This window comes from Polistes dominula, unplaced genomic scaffold, assembly GCF_049000335.1.
Source record: "Polistes dominula isolate Pdom_NZ unplaced genomic scaffold, Pdom_raw_medaka contig_82, whole genome shotgun sequence".
Lineage (NCBI taxonomy): Eukaryota > Metazoa > Arthropoda > Insecta > Hymenoptera > Vespidae > Polistes > Polistes dominula.
Genome location: NW_028301046.1, coordinates 2806098 through 2830333, shown reverse-complemented (window position 1 = coordinate 2830333; position 24236 = coordinate 2806098). Strand labels below are relative to the sequence as shown.

At 37.7% G+C, this 24236-nt stretch overlaps 1 protein-coding gene across 1 annotated transcript in view; it reads left to right on the top strand.

Annotated features, from left to right (window-relative positions):
• Positions 1 to 254: 254 nt before the first annotated feature.
• The window catches only part of LOC107074698 (RNA-binding protein MEX3B), a 43310-nt gene continuing 19328 nt past the window's right edge, over positions 255 to 24236 (top strand). The window contains exon 1 of the mRNA XM_015336363.2: positions 255 to 1948. Coding sequence (XP_015191849.1) covers positions 1651 to 1948 — 298 coding nt within the window. The 5' untranslated portion in view covers positions 255 to 1650. The remainder of the gene's footprint in view (positions 1949 to 24236) is intronic.

Below are 24236 nucleotides of genomic sequence, written 5' to 3'. Positions count from 1 at the left end.
GAGGTGGTAGCTGATGATGGTAGTGTCGGGTGGTTCACCGGGGGTGTGTTGAGGAGGGAAAGTTCGCGAACATTGCTGGGGGAGGTGAACGTTGGAGCGAGGGAGAAGAAGAATAAGAAGAAGAAGAAAAAGGAAAAAGAGAAATATAGGAGGCAGCACACAACATGCCGTGTCGGCAGCGCACGCGGCCGCCGCCAGAGCTCGTCGAAGAGAGACGATAGGTTGCGAAGGTTGCCGAACGAGGCCGGCCGGCAGCGAAGTTGTCGGCGAGGTTGTCGGCGAGGTTCGTAGCAGCGAGGTTGGCAGCGATAGCTTGAAGGAGAAGGGCGCAGGACCACGTGACTACGGCAGCCAATCGGGTGAAAACAAAGCCGGCGTCTGGCACATGGCGACGCGCCGGCTTCGGCATCCGCAGTCGCAGTACGTCGCAGTCAGTCGCAGTGGTAACACGAGCAAGAGGGTAGTTGCACGCGCCTGCTTTAGAGAGGAAAGACCGCGGACCGAGATCGAGAGAAAGAGAGAGAGAGAGAGAGATAGATAGAAAGAAGAGAAAAGAATTACTGGCTAGTCGACAGAAAGAAGGAGATACCAAGCACGCCCGGCTTTGTGTAAGAGAGAGAGAGAGAGAGAGAGAGAGAGAGAGAGAAAGAAGAGAGAAGAGAGGGAGAGAGAAAGAAGAAAGGCGTGCGTGTAGTAGACGAGGGTGGGAGAGAGAGAAAGAAAGAAAGAAAGAGAACGAACGCTTCTCTTAACTTTGTTTGCCAGTAGTGTGCTCAGTCGCGCGACGACACTCTCCAACGATTCGAGTTAGTCTCTCTGTGTTGGTCGCTTAGAAAATTAAGAAAAGAGTTGGAGGACATATGCGATCCGTGTCCTATTCGATCAAAGAAAAGATTTGAAGAGGACGTAAGTAAAAGATTTACGAACGAACGAATTACGAAGACGACTACGACGACGACGACGATTAACACCGCCGCCGCCAACAACCCTGACGAGCACGACAAGAAGTGGTAGTTGCTGCCGAGAACTCGAACGAACAATTTTTTTTCCTATCTTTTGGGAGCAGTCGCAGTATTAATCATTCAAATATATAACCATCCATTTTTATTCGTCTGTTCTGCGTTTAGTGTTTTGATCAAAGAAAAAAAAATTTCGCTTCGTTTAACGAACGAACAAGAAACGAATACGAGAGAATAAGAAAGAGATAGATAAAAAGAGCAGTGATAGCAAAACGGATAAGAAAAGTGAAAAGGCTAAGCAAGAAATAGAAAAGGAAGGAAAAAATACAATTTACAACTACGTACGTTATTATTAACGTTCGTTATTTTTATACGGTGCATCGCTGCTTGCTTTTTCCTTCGCTCCTTCTCTTTCGTAGTACGCGCGCGAAAATCGTTTTCAAATATCTCTCGTGTGTCGAGTGTACGCGAACGACGAACGTTTTTCATTGGACGGACCAAAAGGGCCGCTCCGACTTTAAAAATATATAACAAAAAAAAAAAAAGAAAGTGTGTGTTGGTGCGCGCATCGAGGTGAAAAACAAAGAGAAGAAATAGACGACCAGGAGTAAAATCTCGGCTTCTAACGTTGCTAAAAGAAAAAACTAAGAACATTTTTCAAAGTAATATTCATCAAAGAGATATCATCAAAATGCCGACAAGTCTTTTTAGCGATATTGATCGTTGTAATGGGGTACCCAACTCCATAGAAGAGCAACGAGCTCTTCAACTTGCGTTCGAGCTCTCGATGCTTGGACTCGATCAAAGCACGCCCGTATGTCCCGGTACCGGAACAAGCGCGGTACCTGGTGCTAATCCCGACCCGGATCCTCTACAAAATCCACCAAACAGCGTTTTCGAAGAGGCCCGTTCGAAAAAGAGCCAGAACATGACCGAGTGCGTGCCGGTGCCCAGTAGCGAGCACGTGGCTGAGATCGTCGGCCGCCAAGGTAAGCGTAAACTTTCATTTCACGCATATTTTTCTTATTTTTTACTTTTCATTTCGTTTCATTCATCGAACTAACGTATATTCTGCAAATATTTTTTTTTATTTTCTGATTTTTTTTCTTTTTTTTTTCATTTTTACTGTGTAACGCATGTGTTCTATGTTCGAGAAACCACGAGTTTCGTCTATCGAATAATCGAAATCCTACGATCCCCATTTTTTCTTTAGTTTCGTTGATGCGTTATTTATTTATTTTTCATTACTTCATTCGAAATTACACTTTGACAAATATAAAAAATGTTAGACGATAATATTATACTCACATTATGCTATTTGCTGTTAACATAGCGTGTCGCGAGTAGAGTTTGCATCGTACAACCGACCAGTCCGTCCCTTATCGTTATCTATTCTTTCTCTCTCTCTCTCTCTCTCTTTCTCCTTTCCTCTCTTTTTCTTCCTTTCTCTTTCCTTCGTTTCATCGTTTTATTTCACGACGTGCTATTACGATAATAAAAGCGTGAGAAACAATAACTCGCTCTATTTTTACGAACAGAATGACTTTTTCGTCCGGTTTATCGAACGTTTGAGGAATTTCTTTGTATAGAAAAAAATAAAAAATAAATGTATATTTACAATTAAAAAAAAAAAAAAAACAAACAACATTTATAATAATCCTTAAAAGTAAGACGAAAAAAAAAATTGATGATATATAATAAGGAATGATCTCTTATAGGTAGATTTTTTCGTATATCATTGCATCGTTCGAAAAAGAAATAATATAATGGTCGAGAGAGAGTACGGGGTAGAAGGGGTAGGAAAGGTTGGGGGGAGGAAAGGGAAAAGTAGCTGTACGTCGATATACTCTCGACGCGATGCGCCACGGGACGGTTCATTGGCCACGAGGAGTCGTCGTAGTGTGGTACAAATGCGAGAACGCACCGCGGGAAACTCGATACCCGAGTAAACGTCGTCGATTAAAGCCAATTTACGTTCGAACGAGCGAAATTCCCTTTCCCTACCCTTCCCTTTCTCTCTCTTTCTCTCTCTCTCTCTTTAATTTTTTGTCCTAGGTCATGTTCTCTTGCAATGTATCTTTAAAACTCTCTCAAGACTCATAGGAGGAACTTAAGAAAAATTTGTAAATTTTAAATATGAACTTCTTTACAGGGAAAGTATATTATCATTAAAGAATAAAAAAAAAAAAAAATAATAATAAAAACAAGACAAAAATCAGGAAAAAAGAAAAGGAAAAAAAGGTTTCTCGCACATGGGGGAAAGTGGAAGCGCACGCGTGCGCGCGCGCGTTCATTGGTTCGTTCGTTCGTTCGTTGGTTCGTTCGAGGTACAACCTTCACTGGCTTCCCCCTGTCGTAGGTCGCGGCTCGTTTCTCTCGACCTTCGAATAAGACGACGAATCGTCGTCGTTGTCGATCCTTTCGTTCGTTTCTTCTTTCTCTTAAACGATCATGCATATATTTCGTTCTCTCTCACTCTCTCTCTCTTTTTCTATATCTTACTTTATCATTCTTTATATATTCTTTATCTTTTATCTCTCTTTGACGTCTCGATCGAAGCTCTCGAACGATACACATTGCTGCTCGCACGTCTCATAAATAAAGAAGGCTCGTGTTCTGCGTCCACGAAGTCCGACGAGACGCATCCGAAAGAGAAAGATGGAGAATAGTATATCGTCAAGCAAGCAAGTAGTAGCCTTGACGCACAACTCGGTGGCAATGCTACTTTTGCCGGCAAGTTTCCGACTCTTTTACCTCTCTTCACTTCTCTACTCTTCTCTTCTTTCCGATCCGTTTCAGGGTATTTCAGGTTCGCTAGCACCTCTTTCTCTCTCTCTCTTTCTTTTTATCCTTCGTTCATCGACCGATGGTGTCGTGTCTCTCTACCCTACGGTCTTTCCCCAAGGCCGCTTCCGAGAAAGGTGCCAGGTGTAGGTGCGCTTTGTTCGGATCGTACATAATCGTTTCTACATGGACACTACTATGTGAATCTACCAGGGTTCTTGCGTAGACTCGTGAACTTTTAAATTAAAACATCTTTTATATCGAATCTCTGTTTTTCACTCTTTTTTGTTTTTATTCTTGTTTTTGTTTTTTTTTTATTCCTCATATATTACAAAAATATCGACTGCCTACGATCGTCTCTCTCACCAGTAATTTTTTATCATCATATATTTTTTTCTCTCATTCTTTCTCTCTCTTTCTTACTTTTATTTGTACAATGCGTAGGCGTAAACGAAGCGGAAGTATCGATAGAATCAAGGCAATTGCTCTCTCCCGCTCGCTTGTAAATTTACGATCCTGCGATATTTAACAAAACACGTTGTTGAGAGTTTCTTCAAAAGGGTTTTGTTTAAAAAAAAAAAAAAAAATTAAAAAACCTCGAAACCCTGTGGGTAAAATGTATCGCGGAAGGGGAACCCTACCTCCGACCGGATGAAATAAGTATTCTAACCATAAACGAATCAACGTGTACTTTGAGTTTGAAATTATACTAACGTCTTTATATTATGACCATTCTTAATCGTCACGTTTAGTTGTATTATAATCTTTCATACAAAGATGTCATCAACGTGACATTTTTCAAAACGAAATTCTTCCCACGGTTTTGATTTTCCCTTTTGTTGAACGAGAACGTTCGATCTAGTCGTATAATAATCGATTAATTTCCATTTACACTTGTCAGACACTTTCTGTAAAACAGAAAAAGGAAATTGGAGAAGAGACGAGAGTGTAACGCGATTTATACTTGACTCTTGTTGTGTCTAGTCGCTATTAGAACAGAAAACGGGTGTCTAGTTTTACAAAGTAGAAAGTTCGAAGTCGATCGCGCGTGCCGATGATCGATCGTACACGATTAACTACGATAGAAACTGTTTCGAGAGGTAGTTAATCGTGAACGATTTAAATATCCTATCGCTTTCGACGCGTTGCGTTTATCTAAACTATTCCTATCGCGCGTTCTATCTTGTTTATTTTCTTTGACAAATATCAAAAGAAAACAAACATATATATATATCTATAATCGAAATAATCGTTCCGGGAGTAGTACGATAATCTAAGGATGTGGAAAAGGTAAACGATTCGTCATCGGATGTAGGAGGAAACGGCGTACGTTACACGCGGGGAGTGTTAATATCGTGCGTACAATAACATCCTCGTAGATCATCGTCGTCGTCGTCGTCGTCGTCGTCGTAGTAACCGGTAGGAAGGAGGAACGGTGTCAAACCGATCGCGTTTTAAATTCAGGCCTCGTTGCGATTCACGTACGTGCTTATCGTTCCTTCCGTTCTCCCTTAGCTCTTTGTCCTCTTATTCTTTCTTTCTCTATCTATCTGTTGGTACCCCACGAGTTGAGAGTCACTGCCATGGTCGTGCGACCGAATCACGCGAGCGAGACACAAGGGAAAGAAGGGGGGAAGAGCTTTCGACTGTATATATATATATATATGTACCCGGAGCGAGTGTGGAACGCGAAGATCGTCTCTCTGTCCATCTTTCTTTCTCCCTCCTACGGCGTCTTCCTTTTATTTCGGGACGATTACGCGTCACGAAGATGCACCGTGGCACGACTCTCGAAAGATTCGTTTCGTCCGAGTAGGATCCAACAAATTCTACTTCGACGAATTACGTTCCAGGGATTTGTCTCAAATCAACCAATGTTTTATTTATTTTCAATCGAATAATTCATTAATTAAATCCCTATGTGTAATTACTTGTTACGTTAATGCATTTCAAAACATATGCGTATGTTAATGATTTTTTTTTTAGCTTAGGATGCTGATCTTTTTTTTTTTGTAACAACCAGTTAAAGTACTTTACGAAAAGAAGGTTCAATAGAAGAGAGGAGTACCCTTCTCAGCGCCAGGAGAAGAAACCGGCGGGGTTACGCATTTACATGCTCAACGTTCACCGAAGAGACCGTTTTCTCTATCTTATGTGTTAGCTCTCACTCATTCTCTCTATCTTTCTCTCCTCCTCTCTCTCTCTCTTCTATCTTTTAAACGCGGCGTATTGTGTCTCGTAGATCGGGACGCGAGCTTTTTTCCCATTGAGTCGCGCGCGCGCATTCTGGCCGCCTCTAAAACCAGTTTAACATACCTAGTCATGAATCATTCCCATAACTCGAAAGTCCGTGGACTCGCGTGGCCGAATAGCGGGCTTCCAACTTCTATATATGTACAACGATATATATATATACATATATATATACGTACAACGTTTATACTTGCATATCTGTCTATCTTTGCTTTGTACATTGCTTTTGCATTTCTCTGTCTGTCCTTTTTTCTCTCTCGGAAGTTCGACCGAGTGCGAGAAGATGGCAATTTTCTCTTGAACGCGACCGCGTCGATCCAATAACGACGTCTAATGAGTTTGATACGCCGTTCCATTATGAGGATGTAGCTATTTGTTAAGCATTTTCGCTCGATCGTGTCTCGCTCTGTCTTGCTTCAACTCGTATCTCGTATATAGTATCATCTAGTGGAGCAAAAGAGAAAGAGTATGGTCGTGTTCTCTCTCTCTCTCTCTCTCTCTCTTTCTCTCTTACTCTTGCTCTCTCGCTCTCGTAGACCGGAAGCTGTAATGAACGCCTCCGTCGACGTACTCTCGTCGCCTCGCGCGTTCATCGCGTCGTGCTCGACGATGACGTTACTTTGGAAACATCACGGCTGGTTATCCAGGTCGTTAGCTCGTGCACACACCGCCTGACTCTCACCAAGAGGGAATGATTTACTATAGGGAATAATAAATACAAAAAAAAAAAAAAAAAAAGAAATGTTCTTCGTAATTGTAACTACTTAAACGAAATTAAAATATACCTACTTCTTTTTATTGAACGCGATTCTAATTCAGGGTCAGAATAATTCATCGATCTATATAACTTGGAAATATGGTTTTACACGGTTTTGTAAAAACTTAATGGACAACGTAAGAAAAAAAAAATAAAAAATAAGTTGGAGAATTTTCTTAGTGGTCGTGTTTCTTAGTTAGTTGGTAAGAAGTAAGGTTGACCGTTCTATTTTCAGTAGAGAAACTGAGAATGTATGTCGTTCCTTGTATAAAGAAAGAGCGAAAGAGAGCGTGTCAACGGACCCACGACGACCTTTCGTTGTCGTTAACGCTACTTCGTGAAAAGCAGAAAAGGAAGGAAAAAAAAGATCTATACCTAGCTACCTACTCCTCCTTTTTCTTATCTTCTTCTTCTTCTTCTTCTTCTTCTTCTTCTTCTTCTTCTTTTACGAATCTTTTACGAGTAGCTTATACGAGGTCAAGGCGTCCGGCCTTCGTCGGCCTCCCTATGAGACAATTTTTTTCTTCTTCCTTCCCTTTTACTTCTACCCAAAGTGTAGAAAACTTTTCGTAATATTCGAACCCTCCGATTCTCGAATGGCTACTCTACACATTTTTGATCAGATAATAATAATTGAGTAAATGCGATAAAGTTGTAAATATAATAAATATTTAATTAGACGAGTTTTCTCGTCATATCTCAATCACCTGATATTATCAGTTCGACAGATGGATACTAATACTCTTCTCGATATTTTACTTCCCCTCTTATCACTTATTTATAGTGATATCCCTCGTCGAGTTATCATCAGATCGAACCTATTTATATATGAACTAATATATATATATAGATATGAATGTACCGAGAAGATGAACCTTTGGACGAACTCAGCATTGTGTAGTTTTGAACGTTCGTTTCTTTCTCTTGACCACAAGATTGACCACAAAACGAAGAAACTTCCGTTGTCTCGTGGAAATGGTGGGGTGAATTTGGGGGCATCTTTTGTCGATTGTCGAGTGAAAAAGAACGACGTTGGAAAATGGACAAGGAAATGGTTCTCAGACCTCTTGTTTTCTACATATATATATACATGTATTCTCGAGTCTTCGATTTTGTGGACAACGATGTCGAAACTTTGCACATGCTTTCTTTCGAAGCAAAAGAAAAGGAGAAAGACCACCGTGTGTATCTCTGGTGTATTCTTCGGATCAATCTCGATCGGTTACTCGCGAAAAGAAGCAAGCGTCACTCGTTTTAAAACGACGTGAAAGTGACTCATCGATGTGTACTCACCCCATCGATGTCGCCGTTGTCTGATCGTAAAAGTATCGTAAAAAGGGTAAGAAGGATTATTATTATTCGTTTTGCCAAGGTGGTCTATCGACTTTGAAAAGGAACAACCATTTCGACTACTACTACTGTATTTTTCGAGAAGGAAACGAAAACGAGACAGAGACAGAGAGAGAGAGAGAGAGAGAGAGAGAGAGAGAGAGAGAGAGAGGATCGAATAAGAGATTGTGGCAGAGAAAGAGGGGGTCGTGAAATTGCTGGCAGCGAGACGGTAGTAGTTGTAGTAGTAGCAGTAGTAGTAGTAGTGCGGTGGTTGCCGATGCCTTTGTTGGCCTCTGAAGCAGCTGCCTACCCACACCGGGCCTCCTCTTTCCGTTCTCATGCTCGAAACTCGATCAACGCTCGACCCTCTGCTCCGAGGAGGAGCGAGAGAAAAAAAGAAAAGAAAAATGAAGTTGAGTAAGGTAGAAAGAAGATACGTTCGTTTGTACGCGTGTGTACGTCCTCCAATAGAGAGACGTCGATAATAAAAGCACCGGTTCAGAGTGAGAGAAAGAAATAGAGAGTCAGAGCCCAGACACCAAATATCTTTTCTCCTTAATTTCGAATGAGAAACACTGTCGAAAGCCGAACGAGAGCCCCCCGCCTAGCAGATGTTTACAGGCGCGCGTTGCTCCAAACGAGCGAGTTTTTCTTCTTTTTTTATTTATTCTGTCTGCCATGTGCACCGGGGCTACCCTCGGGGGAGAGAGGAGGAGGAGGAGGAGGAGGTCGCTCGCCTCTCGAACCGCCCTTTCCTTCGAGATCGCGATAAGCCGCCTTTTTCTCGAGGGCTACACACCGGCGTTCTACCCGCTCGAAAAATCCTTTTCGACTCTAAGAGACGCGAATCGTGGGATCCTTTCCAAGGTATCTCTCCTTTTTCGTACGCTTCCTCTCTGTTGTTGCATTCTTTTCATTTTTTTGCGTCTGCACTTGACGTCATCGGTGACGTCTGTTCGATGCATTTGATGAAAGATCAAATGGGAAAGGGAAATGTTGCATTGTACAATAAAATATAACTATATATACTATTCCTGAAGTTATCAAGATTACGAATGGATCATTCGTTCGATCTTTACTTTAAGAAAATAAATATAATCTTATTGGTGTAAAAAAAAAAAAAAGGTAGAAAAAATGATGTTAAATCGGTTGCACTTGTGCATTCATTTGCAACGGGCCAAGCGCGACGACCTTGAATGAAATTACGTTGCAAGTGAATTTTATTACATTCTCATTCAAATGACATCCGCTGATACGGCCGTTAAACTTTTTACGTAGGTCAGTCCAATGCGCTGTTATTATTAATACTCCTCTACTGTAATTAAGTTGCAATGAAGATGTAAATGAAAGATATAAAAAAAAAAAATAAAGAGAGAGAGAGAGAGAGAGAGAAAGAGTGATCGATCGTCACCTACCATTATCATTTTTTCGTGGAAGAGAAAAAAAACAGCGAACGAGAGCGCTTTTTCTGCAATCTTCGAAACCGGTGATCAGCACCCTTCTTACTAGGGTAGAAGTGTAATAATCGTCGACGATTTGTATCCTTTCTTCTTACCTTACCGACCGACCTGCTTATTAAGCACGAACGCGATCATCTCGCCTTCAATCCCTAAAGTAAATCCGAATCGGTGAAAAAAAAAAAAAAAAAAAAAAAAATCAAGAAACTTATTTAGAACTTTTTGCAATAACTTTTTTGTTTACTTTTTCTTTTAACATTAGAAATAATTAAGAAGAACTTAGGATACACAAGAGTGGTAGGAAGGTGAATGATATTTTGTCACGTGAAATCTTTTCATCGTCAGTCCACAAGAATTGATAGGATATTAATTGTTCTTTCTTTCATTTTATCACGGGATACGAATTATCGAATCCACTTGGTTAAAACGGGGTGATTTCGATAGATCACACGAGACAGGATAAGATAGAATTTCACCGGATAGGGAAACTCGAGTTGCCCATCGCGCGAGGCCCATCGGAAGTGGAAAACGTCTTTGTTTGTTGTGCATGTTTTCAACGTGTGTCTATACTTTGGCGTGTGTTACCTTCCCCTCCTGCACTCTCTCTCTTTCTGTATCATGTGTGTATGTGTGTGTGTGTTCAAACACGCGAGAGGATATCGAATATCCGAGAGAAAGAAGAAGGAGGCAAGCAGTCACGCACCGAGAACGAACGAGCCAAGTGGAATATGCACGTGTGTGTATGTGTGTATGAGGGTGTAGGTGAATGCATGTAAAAGGGGGTCCGATCAAGCTTTTCCTCTTATCCTCTTCTTCTCTGAACGTTCTCTCGCTCTGTTTCTCTTTTCCACCTCCTCCTCCTCCTCCTCCACCTCTTCCTTTCCTTTATCAGAGCTCTGCCCTTTTTCTTTCCTTCCGCCCTTTTCTTTTCTTTTTTTATTTCTCTCGCTCGCTGGCTCGGACGCATCTTCACGCGATTAATATCCAACTCTATCGGAAATTTAGTCTTCCTGACCGACATTAAAGCATTTTTATAATTGTTCATAGAAAAAAATAAACAATAATAAAAGTCAACATTATTTTAACATTAAATCTACGAATGTTTTGTTCATTATTTTTTTCATGACTTATAAACATTGTTTGAATAAATTTGTTTGAGTAAAGTATAGAAACTATTATTTATGTATATTTCATTACGTAACTAAAAATCAACATATGTTTTTAAAAGATAATATTTAATTTGATATATATATAGAATTATATATATATATAGTATAGAAATTTGATATATCAAATTTTTAATGAGTGAAATTGACTCAATCCGTGAATCCAGTGCTAATCGAATTTTGAAGAAAAACCGATGATAAAGATGATCACGTTATTTGTTATCCCCTCTTCTCCTATCCTTATTCGATTTATTTCGAGTGTACGATAAATCATAGAAACTCATACAACACCCCCATTTTGGTTTGTCCTCGACTTTTACGAACGGATCAATACTTCCGTGTTATTTCGTCCTCGAAATTCATACGCAGATTATTATACTTCACGATTTAGAAGGAGAAATGTAAGATCGTTCGAAATCATTGATTTATTTCATTGGAATCATGAAAAACGGGATTATATCCCATTTATGGAAGTTGACTTTGTAAATAAAAATCGATCGATCACCGTAAAGAAAATCGATTACTTCCTGCGTTTATGATCGGTCAGAAACAACTATTCCTCGACTGTGATTTTCATCGTAGAATACACACGATAGTTAGGCGTGAATTTTCTTAGCTATGTTGCTTCTTGAGACAGATAGTTGGAATCTAACCGGTTTACTTATACTTATATATATATATATATACACAATCTTGTTACTTTCTTATTCGACAGTTGCGCTGAAAATGTGCATACTAACATAAGAGAAGCTTACTACTTTCCACAAATACCATATAATTCAATTTCAATGAATATAAATCTAAATATATTGAAAATATAATCTCATAGTTTTCAATTGAAATAATCTTTTTTAAAATGTATTTTAATTTTTATTTATATATTTATCTTTTTTACAATGATATATATATACACACACACATAATAAGGGAAAGAAAAGGGTTTGTATTTTTTCTCATCGATAATTCTCTCGCTGCCGGGGGTATCCGATTATTCGAAGACCGCACGAGCCGAGAGGAAGTGGTCCGCGAGTTCGACCACCACCACCACCATCACATCCACCACCACCTACCTATTCTCTCTCTTTCTCACGTAACTACGTACACCGTTGAAGCGTTCAAGCGAGCGTTGGATAGCGTAGCGTATGTAGTATGCACCTACGCTTTTATCCGTGTGCGTTATGTACTATATATATATATACATGTGTATAAAGATATAAAAGAGGAGAATGTTCATGTGTGTGTGTGGGTTCTTTTCTCCCACCGGGTGACTCTCTTTCGCTCCATTTGGCCGATCCGTGCACGCTCCACTCGTAACAATGCATCCGACGTGGCACTTCCGTCCATACCGGTAGACCCGGAGGAAGTTATTCACTTTTTTTCTTGTTTCCCTTCCCTTTCCCCCTCCCCCTTTCTTTCTCTTTTTTCAAGAAACCACAAAGTTCCAGACGACCTTTTTTTTCTTCCCTCCCTCAACAAAAAACCCTCGTGATTCCAACGTGTTGTACTACCAATAATTTATTTAGGTAGAATAATCATTATTTTGTAATATAATAATGGATAGAAATTGTATCGTAATTTAATGTTGATATATAAAAGAAGAAGAAGAAGAAGAAGAAGAATTGTTAATGTGGTGAGAAAAAGTCAAAGGGCTTAAGGTTAGTTCGATCATTGTTCGACCTTTGTACTCTCGGCATAGTGAAGAACGCGGAGTGCTACGTAATAGTGTGCCTTCGTAGTACGTCGAACTGTGACGTAGTCGACGGTGCGTGTCCTAGGTCAAGATTCAAGACTGCCTGCTATTACTACTGCTTCTACTACCACCATCAACATTACTGCTGCTGCTATTACTACTACTTTTACTAGTTCTGCGATTCTCTTCCTCTCTCTCTCTCTCTCTTCTCTCTGATTCCTGTCCGTTTCTTTTTCTAGTCATCGATGAAGAGAAAAGAGATAGAAATAGAGAAAGATAGTCCTTTCGTCTGGTTAGTATAGTAACGCGTGTGTTCACGCATACATATAGTTCCCTAAGCTAGAAAATACTTTGCTAGGTTTCTTCTCATTTACGTGCAAGTGAGCGACCGAGCGCACGCGCACCTATCGTACTCGTCGACTAACTCAACTATGTTAATCATGTATTTACGTGAGTATATGTGGGTGGGGTGGGTGCATGAGAGAAAAGGAATTTCTGTCCTGGAAACTAACATTCCTTTCTTCTTATTCTTTAATTCTTTTTTGTCTTTTTATTCTTAAACAAAAAGAACAAATTGTTATTTATATTGCAAGTAATATTGTAATGTATATATATATATATATTAACACGTTGCAGCACACTTTTAATTTGACGATCGTACTTAGAAATATAAAGATCGGACGGCTATAGCCGTCATTTGTGGCAACGTCTTAAAAAAACTAGCAAACGTATACTAGGAATTTTCAGAGCATCATATTAAGTTCTTTCAAAAGTGTTCTGACCGTGCTACGATATTCACTCTCGATCTCAAAGAAGGACACCGTGTCACGGAACCTCCATTGGCTTCGTAACCGTACCGGTTTATCGAAATCGTGCTGCGATCAGGGACACGTGCTTTTTCATCTTTTTTTGTTTTTGTTTTATTCAGTTCAAACCTCTTAAGAATAACACGGATTATCGTTATCGAAATCACGTAGTAATACGACACAATCGGTCAGTTTCAAATGAACAATGTTGAATTATATAAATCAATGTACGTTTAGTTTAATAAAGCAAATGAATACTTTTGGGTAATTGAAAAATCAAACGTGGACAGTCGTGCATACGAAAGATAAAAAAAAAAAAGAAAAGGAAGAAGGTGAAGAAGAAAAAGGATAAACATGTAGAAGTGGAAGGATGGGAACAAACAGAGGGTTTTATCTGATCGATTAATCCTCGTTTAAGATCTTGCCGTTGTTAAGGAACGTGGAACGCGTGGCACGTTTTTCGGTAGAACCAAAACTGTAGAGAAATACACAGGCAAGCATCTCTTTTAGGTGTTGTGTACCATGGTGTTGTGAGAAAAAAGAAATTGTATCTCTCGTGTGCGGCACGTGCTACACCGAAGGTTGCGCTTGCTGCTGAGAGCCGAACGAGAAAGAGTTGAGAACGAGAGAGGAAAGGAGAGGAACGATTACACAATCGCAAAAGCCACGGAAAGGGAAAGCGATGACGGCATGCTCCTGGATCTCTCACTCACTCTTTCTTTCTTTCTTTCTTACTTTCCTTCTTTCTTTCTCTTTACTATGTTACCCTAACTTTTTTCCTCTTCCCTATACCTCGTCCTATTACGTTTACTACCTCTTTTAACGAGCTCACGAGCTAGCTAATTTTCAAAGCGAAATTTCCTTCGGTGACCCATTTTTTCTCCTTCGTTTTTCCCCTCGATACGTCGTAGTTTTCTAATCCCCCTCATTCCCTACTTCGACCATTTTCTTCGTCAACATCTTCGATTAAACTTCTTTTACTTAATTAAAGAAGTTCACCGTAGTTTGAAGTTGAAAACAAGTATGCGGATAGCGATCAAACAATACTTCATTCGAGATGCTTGTTTTGTTTTTTCCCGTTTTTTTTCTTTCTTTCTTTCTTTCCATGCTTATCGTTGATTGGTTAGAAATCTTGAGATTTGTCAGTAAGAAATATCGTTCGATTTTCTCGTTGATAATTCGATGATGAGTTTATTTGAAGGAAGAAGGTGAAACCTCGATTTTTAACAAAACATTAAAAGGTGGTGTGACGTTGATAAGGGAGACATTAACAAGGTCGTTGTTACATTTCTGGTTACACCCACGATTTTTTTACTCCCTTTTTTTTATATCTACTTGTTTGAAAAGTTTGTTTAAACTTAAAGTTGAAGAAAAGAAACAAATTTACCAAAAATAAAAAAAGGGACAACGACGTTACGTGACGATCCATAGAATAATTGCGAGAAAGTCGGCAGGATACTTACCTTATTCTAAGAATTTTGCCCGAAGCCGCGACGAAGATTTTTTTTTGACGATGAAGGGAAGAGAAGAAAAAGAAAGACCCTGCGAAATAACTCACCGGAAATGATAAATCTTATTTTCTTTTTCTTTTTATAGGCCGATCGATAGACCTCGATTTCGCGTATTTCTCGAGAACGCAGATTTTTAGAAATTTTTCTTTAATTTGTACAAAAAAAAAAAAAAATAAGTGTCATTCCACGCCATATCAAATGAGTTAATCCCTTGAGTACTGAATTATTTGAAAATTTTTATTATTAATATACTTATCTAATTAATTTGTTGCTATATGAATTAATATGTAAAAGTAATACATTTTATTTGGAATGGTAATATAAATATATTTTTTTGCAACAACATTTCAATTAAAAAATATAAATAAATATATAAATGAAACAAAATAGAAATATTTATATATGTTTTATATATTTTATATATTTTATATATTTTATATATTTATATAAGCTTCTTAAATTCAGATGACGAGTCTCACTCGTCAAATGTACCTAATGGGTTTAATCGACTTCAACGTCGATGGGGGAAAAAAAAAAAAAAAAAAGAATAAGTAAAGATAGGAAAAGAATAGAAACTTTCTACGTGTACTTTCTTCTTTCCCTTCATAGTTCAGTGCTTCGCATTCCTAAACGCGAGACTGGTCAATCTTAACATGCCGCGAGCCGTGCCATCTTCTTCTTTGCGATTCTCGTAAACAAAGGAGGTATGGGCGCCGGTCGAACGTGATTAGCAGCGAGGATGATCGATCCCATCGTTTATAGCTTAAAGAACACTTTTCTTCCCTATTCGATAAATATTCAATTTTATCCTCATCAAAAATAATTAAATGTCTTACGTGAAAAAATGTTATTAAAAAATCTTCCACAATATTTTTTTGTCCATCACTCTCTCTCTCTCTCTCTCTCTCTGACAATTAAATGACAATTAATATGACAATTAAATATTAACAATATTAATAATAATAATTTCCAATATTAAATTTATAAATGTTACAATTAAAATTTAGATAAAAAATAAATATTATATGTTAAAAAAATTATAAATAATAAAATATTAATTATTAAATTTATAATATATTCAAATTAAGGTTTAAATCAAATAAATAATTAAATAAAAAATTAAAATTGCAAATATTAAAATATTAATTACTAACATTGACAAAATTATTAATAAACTTTGAACAAATTTAAATATCATTTCTCAAAAAATAATCCACCATTTAATCTCTTTGACTATTAACAAACAATGCAACCCGCGGAAAGGTATCGGATTAAATGCCCAAAAAATAAAATAAAAAAATAAGTGAGATAGAAAGAGAAAAATAATAAAAAAAAAGGTAGAAATTTGCGAGACGAGCAAACTCTCACGTAGGTAGTACTCTCTCTCTCTTTCTCTTTCTACAGTGTTCTCAACCTTGTGGCAAAGGTCCCAACATCGTCTCCTCTACTCTACTCATCTCTCTCTCTTTCTATCGTCCGTGGGCCTTGTTCCGCGGGCCTCGTGCATGTCCGTTCCTTTGTTCGGTCTTTTGAAGAGCCGCCGCCATCGCCATCGCCATAGCCATAGCCATAGCCATAGCCATAGCCCATAGCCACTGCCTCTTCTCGAAGGAGAGCAGCTCGCCTTGAGACAAAGCGAGCTTCTCTTTCCTCAGCCAAAGACCCCTTGTTGGCATCTCTCTCTCTCTCTCTCTCTCTCTCTCTCTCTCTCTCTCTTCTCTTCTCCTTCACCTTCTCACTATTATTACGTTTTTGCAATTTATTTGTGTCTGCTGCATCTTTACGCTTTTTCTCATCTCATCTCATCTCTTTCTTTCTTTGGGTCCGTGGACACCGAGTCTTTGGCCTCCTCTTCCTCCTACCTAACCCCCCTGACACCCCCCCTCCCTAGCAACCCGATCGCAGGTGCATCGCACGGACTTTGGTCCAACGCCTTCGGGGGCACGCACCTGCGCACGAGTAAAACGTTCCTCTCTTATTTTTCGCGTGTCTATCGGATACGCTCATGTTCGATAGAAAATGAGAGGGAGGTGGGAGAAGGTGGGCTCTGGAACTGTTCGTAAATGTAGTCGACATAATAGGTACGTCCCATGATAAGAAGATGAACGAGATAGGGGAAAGGGGGGAGGAAGAAGTATTTGCGGTTAATTGGGCGAGTTACGGCAAAGAGGTTGCAAGGTGGTGTTGATGGTGATGGTGGTCGTGGTGGTAGTGGTGGCAGAAGACGACGTCTGCGTCCTACTGGAGGACAGGTGTTTGTCTATAATTAAACGAGTTTCGTTTTAACTACTGCCACCAGCATACTACTCTCATTTACTTCTTTTTGTTCTTTCTTTTTTTCTTTTTTTTTTTTTTCTTTCAAGTTTTATTCGCTGAAGGTATCGACACGTGCCACGTGTTAACTCCCTTTCAACGATTCGTTTGATCGTGATTTAGAATACCTTCCTTCTCTTTCTTTCTTTCTTTCTTTTTTTCTATATTTCTTTTCATTAATTCTAAACTGTGTGTAAAAGTTCTATATAATAAATCTCAAATTCTATACGCTTAAATAAATGATTAAATTATCATTATTATTATTCAGGTTCGTTTCTATTATTTCATTCTCACTTTCTAACCGTTTCTCAGTTGTTATCTTCACGAAGGATGATCTTCTCGTAGAGAGACGGTCATTCGAAAGAGAAAGCGTTGTGTGGTGGCCTGTCCTCAGGTATGAAAATGAAAAAAAAAAAAGAAAGAAAGAAAGAAAAAAAAAATGAGGACTCACCGGTATCTTTTTATTTTACAGTTCTTCGCAGAGAAGAATAATATGATATTCCTTTTCGTCTAGTCGGCAATTTACAGGATCATTCCTTGACAAGGGTCTACGCGCGGGACCCTTGTCCTTTATAGATTTGACCCCGATCTTTAGGTACATGTCTACTACCTGCGTTTCACTAAGCTTTACTCAACGTACAACACCCGTCTTCTTGCTTCCTCATCTTTTTTTTTTGTTTTTTTTTTTTTTTTTTAGAGAGTATAGTACGCCTATGTTTAAAGATAATGACATCTTTTGCAGTTATATAGTGTGTGTCTTACTACGGGAAATATTCACTCTCTCTTTCTTTCATTCTTAATAAAGGAATCATCATCGATCCATTAGGAGAAGCCCCTGTAAAACGCGAAAGATTCGCTTCTTCGACTCTTCCTAGGTTGTAGTAGTCCCCTTAAGACCATTAGTCTCGACAACCTTCAAAGATTTATGGTGTCGAGGGTATTTCGTTTAATATTATATTATGTTTATAGCATACTTTAGTAAAATAAGAAATCTACGATCGAATGAATCGTACGATCTCTTGTACGATTTTTCTAATTTGATGAAAAATCGGTTTTACTTCTTCAAGAAACAAAAAAAAACAAACAAAACTCTTAGGTTCGTTTTAAGAAAAACTACAAAATGGTTTATTCAAATTTATTCCTTGTCTCGTAAGAGAGAGAGAGAGAGAGAGAGAGACATATAATCCATTCAACGTAAAATGTATTATCGGTAAACAGTTTATATTGGATGGGTGATGTGTAACTTGCATTACATCGCATAAACTATTAATTGTTTAAAAGTACTCATGTCTTATCATGCTAACCAATCGATCTTCTCTCATTTTTCGTTTCTATCTCGTAAAAAAAAAAAACCAATCTGATGTTTCTACTTCGAGATATGAGATAATTGTGAACCGATAAAAAAACAATAAAAATAAAAAAAAAAAATAAAGAAAAAATATCGATAAAGATATTTCAATTTTTCTTTGAACTATTAACTAAAAAAGCGCTTTGATAATAGACTCTCGTATTTTCTCTTTATAAACAATATATGTAAATAATACTGCCCCCCTCTCCACTTCTCCCCCAAGTAAAAAAAAAAAAAAAAGTGGGTCGTGTCGTACAGCCGTTTCTCTTGCGCTCAACTTCAACTGGATATAAGGTTCGACACGGAAGGTGTAGTAGTAGTCATTTTTATTATTATGATGCAGCCAACGATATATAATCGAACGAGTAAGAGAGAGAGAGAGGGAGAGAGAGAGAGTGAGAGGTGTGGTTGAGGGGAAGGCATGGGCAATTACACGCCGGGATGTGGAGAAAAGACGAGGAGGAAGAGGAGGAGGAGGAGGGGAGGGTCTCTCGGTGTAATTTACGGTAAAACGCCAAGGTGATGGTGGGAAGGGGAAAGGAAAGGGAGGGCTTATATGAATAATAATTCTACGTTAAATTAAATTTACCAAGTTGCACGATTGTTCATTGCTTGCTTATACACACGCTTTTACAAAAGAGAGAGAAAGAGAGAGAGAGAGAGAGAGGGATCCTTTTTTTTTTATCTCATTTCAATCGAAAACTAACGGTTCTAGTTGTTGTCTAGGTAATATTTCTTCAGTTTTCTTGGATACGTTAGTTGTGTTGGGAATAAGGAATAAGGGGGAGGGTGAAAAGATGAATTTCTTAGGAAAGAAGGAAAAAGGTGTCCATACCAGATCAAACCCAGACCCCTAGACCCCAGACCCCCTAAAAATTGTTTGCTTTCGTATCGCGACCTGAGATCTTTTCGATGATGAAGAAGAAGAAATCGTCGGGGTCGTTCGTCGAGACTATACAAACTTCCTGTCAGTGACTTGAGAAGCTTAGAAAGTAAGGGAAAGAAAAAGAAAAAGAAAAAGAAAAAAAAATTGGGTGGCGTATTCGCTAAGAAGAGGAGAGAAGTGGTCGGTCGGTCGGTTGGTTGGTTCGTTCATTGCCCGTTCGACGATGGAACGGAAGGTGTCCGATCGTGTCTCGAATGCATAATTTTGAACTTGCTCGTTTCTCCCACTCTCTTCAATTCCTTTCCATCTCGAATTTTTCTCTGAAATTTCTTACGACTCGCACGAAAACAAGTCATTTATAATATCTTTCTTTTATTATCATTCGAGAAAAAAACCCCATGTCATCTACTACCTGGAAAAATGACGAACTTTATTTGGTTTTTTCTTTTTTTCTCCCCCCCAACCCCCTCCCCCCCCCCCCCCCCACCACCACCAACGATTTACAAGAAACTTATCTTTTAGGATAATTTTTTTTTCTCATGGTGTTTACTCGTATGGGGAGGGACGGAGGGAGACTGGCCACTTTGTCGCCAGTTTGTTCTTTGAGACTTCAAAAAAAAAAAAAAAAAAAAAAATTGGGGCCATAGTCCGGGGTCCGTCTCGCGTTCTTATCTCTGTCAAATAAAGGTTCCTTATCATTAGAAGGGGGGGAACCAAATAGAGGGGAAGATACTTAAAGAAAAGGTGATAAACCTTATATCTCTTCCGTACTTTCGTCAAAGTACCAGGTAGTCTCTCTCTCTCTCTCTCTCTCTTTCTCTTTCTTTTTCTCTTTCTTCTTCTCTTTCTCCTTTTTGTCTAAAGGTGGTGGTAATCTTTGAAGGTTTAGTTGAGCACCTCTGGTGCATCGAATCGTTGAACCACGGAGTGGTTCAGTGGCTCCAAGGCCGGCGGAAACCACGGGTGGGATGTGCAGGGCAGAACGGCCCTTCTTCCACTGGTATCTTCTCTTTCTCTCTCTCTCTCTCTCTCTCTCTTTCTCTTTCTTTTTCCCGTAGAAGAGCACACGCCTTTCGTCGTTCTCTTCTTCTTCTTCTTCTTCTTCATCTTCTTCTTCTTCATAGCCTTTGGAAGTCTCTCGAGCCAGTGGAAGAAAGGAAGAAAGAAAGATACTAACACATAAGAGAAAAAGAGAGAAAACAGTCAAAGAAGAAGAAGAAGAAGAAGAAGAACTCGGATTGGTTCGTGTGGGAGACAAAAATGCGGAGCATACCCTCTTGACGTTCGTTCGAGCAAACGACGAAGTTGAAGTTGAAAAAGAAGAAAAAGAAGAAAAAGAAGAAAAAGAAGTGAAAGATGTTTTCTATCTTTCTTCCACTTTCGAATAATTTCCTTTCTTTGCTTTCTCGAATTTGAGAATCGTCGTCCCTCGTTGCATGCATCTTTGACCCCTCGTGTACATTGTCAAGATCACGCAAAAGAAGGATGCGTTTTCCCGGAACGGACAATTCTCTTTCTTCGTTCTACTCGAATAAAACTAACTTTCTTCTCATTCTATTTCCTAACTTGTTGTTGTTGTTCGATCGTCTCGTCGTTTTTTTCGTCCTTCGAAGAAGATTCCTCGCGAATTCTCTCGAGCTCGATGGCACCTGCACCATTGGCGACTTTAACATCTCCGTACGATAACCTTTGACCTCTTCGAAATATCTCTACGTTAGGTACATTTACTGAATCCGTAAAAGGTAATCCTTTTTACGAATGAACGAAAAATATAAAGATCGATGACGTAGAACTTGTCGACACAGTTTTCGATTCAGATCATTGTACAAATACAGCAGTACACATATATCTATATATATATATATATAATATTGCACTGGAATTAAATCGAGATCCTTTTTATTTTATCAAAATAACGAAACGTTGATTTTATTGCATGTATTACAATATACTTACATACATATATACATAATAAGTTATTGCATATTCAAAAAAAAAAAATGTCGATGAAATTTTCCTTTTGATCAAATGACAACAATATTTCTTCCATTTTTACGATAGTAAATAATTTCGATGTTTGTGTAAAAAGCAAATTACAATAACCCTTTGAGTGCTGAATACTTTTACCTAAATTGTTTTGTAGAAATAAAATAATTTATTATTAACCGGATTCTAATAATAAATTATATTGAATAATTAAAGTTTTTGTTTTTGATAATATAACTTAATTAATTAATATAAATATTAACTAAACAAATATAAATATATAATGTAATATTATATATTTATATTTATAATAAATAAATAGTATAATATTAAATAAATATTATTAATTAATATAATTAATTAAATATTAAATATATTAAATTACTTACACGTATATGTTTCGAACGATAAGATTAATAACTTTTACCAAACGCATATATGCGTCCATAGTACAAGGCTTAATAACCAAATTGCCATTATTTTGATCACATTTTAAAACAACACCAAATTACTTTATCTTTTTTTTTTTTATTTTTCATTCTACTACGGTTTCAACCCTCTTGGGTTTAATCATAAAATAAATGTTGCTTTACTTCTCAATAATTTTTGAGGTAAATTTGTACTTAGCCCAACAGTTAAGTTAGGAAATCGATTCGTGGCTTATAAACAAGCTATTAGGAATTAGAAATCGGATGTTGGATATTAGTAATCGTTACGTGTGGGTCGATCGCGAAACATAAATGGGCGCCGGCACAGGCTGCCGGCATCGGATTGTGTAAGATCGTGCAACGAGAACGTATCGTAGGACTTTGTGCAAATAAGCTCGTAACTCTATGAGAAAAAGAAAAAGAAAAAGATAAAGAAAGAAAGATAGAAAGAAAGAAAGAAAGAACGAGAGAGAGAGATAGAAATTCATTTTCTATTCTCAAACGTTTCTACGTGCAACACTTTCTAGAACATATTTTTATCCTTCATTTATTAATACAACTAGATAAAGTTATATACATGTATGTAGATACATAATAGTTAAATAGAATTGACTGGAAATGAAAAAATTTCAGATCAACTAATTAGATCTATTGGAAACAATTCTGTCCATTTTGAAAATAAAATAAAATAATCAATTATTCATAATTTGAACAATGAATTAATTGAATTACTATTGAACTCTTACCAATATAGTGGCAATTTGTATATTCCATTTTAAGAAATGGGGCCTTACGTAACCGACAATATTTTCCGATAGACCTAATATATTCAATTTCATAAAGAGAGTGAGAAAATGAAAGAGAAATTCTCTTCACTTTCGTATGAATCTTTCGACGAGATCTCACGACAAATTTTTGCGGGAGGTTTTTGACTCATCCCACCGCCACCACCACCACCTCCTCCTCCTCCTCTTCCTTTTTCTTCCTCATCTCGCACAGTATTCTTGGACGATCTATTTACTTCAACTTGGTCCTTCAACCTAGTCTCCTCCTCTCCAGGAGAGACGAACATTTCATGGAAATATTCTTCTTCTCTCTCTCTCTCTCTCTCTGGTGGTCCGATAGATAAAATTCACCATTTTTGTTAGTTCCTTTTTGTTCTCTTCCCTTCCCTTATCTTTTATTATTTCTTTTCTTTTTTTTTTTTTTTTTAATAAAGAAAGAAGAAGGAACGGAAATAGCTTCTCTTCATCGACGAAACCGAACAAATTAATCTCTGAATTTAACTTGAAATGTTAGTTGGTCAAAGCGGAAATAAAATTAGGTTAAGATCGCGTTTAACGACCTCGGTCAATAGATTCGAAAGAAAAAGAACAAGAAAATCAGAGCATCATCTTTCCCTTTTTTTTTTTTCTATTGGATATTACCTTAAATGATCTTGGATAAAATTATCTCTTGATATTATAACGTCTCTTCTATCAAGAAATAATGTCTCTCTTTCTCTGTCTCTCTCATTAGACTCGTAATTAATAGAAGTATTATTTTTGTAATGAAATCATGCGATACATAATATAAACCATAAGCGCGCGCGTGGGAATACAGAAAGAGATATATAGATATACACATATATATATATATATATATATATATAGAACGGTGCAGTATTCATCTACATAGAAATTTATTATATATATATAATGTAGCATACTTTTGTAGAGGATATCGTCATAGATAAACTATCGATCGACTTTACGCGACTGCACGGTTCGCTTACGTTCCAAGCTGAGAATCGATAGTTGCAATGTAAATATAGAGATAATAGTGTCAACGTAAAGAGGAGCACCTATCGTGTATAGTATCCATAGTAGTAGTAATAGTAGTAATAGTAGATCGTAGAATATATTGTCGCGTGTTATAGTCCTATACACGGAAATCTGCATTTTTTCTTTATTTTCATTTTGCAAAGTAACAGTAGTCGTTTTCTCCAAGCTTTTCTACGAAAGATATTTTCCATGTAATCGATAAATCGATTTACCTTGTACGTTGTTATTTATATACGTTAGTTATATTTTTATTATTTTTATAAGATTTTTTGTTCGAATTGATTGGTATTGAAAAAAAAAAAAAAGAAAAAAAAAAGAATGAAAGAAAGAAAGACGAGTAAAACGTCTTTCAATCCTCACACGCGAGAGGTTCACTGAGTATTTCGCAAGGAATTCAAGGACAAAGTACTTCAAGGTTCCGTCTGCAAGACGTCTCGCCACCGTGTGCACACTTTCGCGGTATTGCAGTCAGCTTCGGCCGTTTCCTTTGTCTACTTGCTCTCAAATCTCACCGTTTCAAAGTAGCCCACATATATATTTTTTTTTTATTTTTTATCAATGCAAGCAAATTTACATCATTTTTTCTTTCTTCTTTTCGATCATATTTCTTCAATCATACATCAAGTTTTTTTTTTTTTTTAATGTAATTTTGTAAATTATGACCTGATCAAAATTCGTAAATAAAAAAAAACAAAACACTTTGGGGAAATGTAAGAAAGAAAAAAAAATGAAGGGCT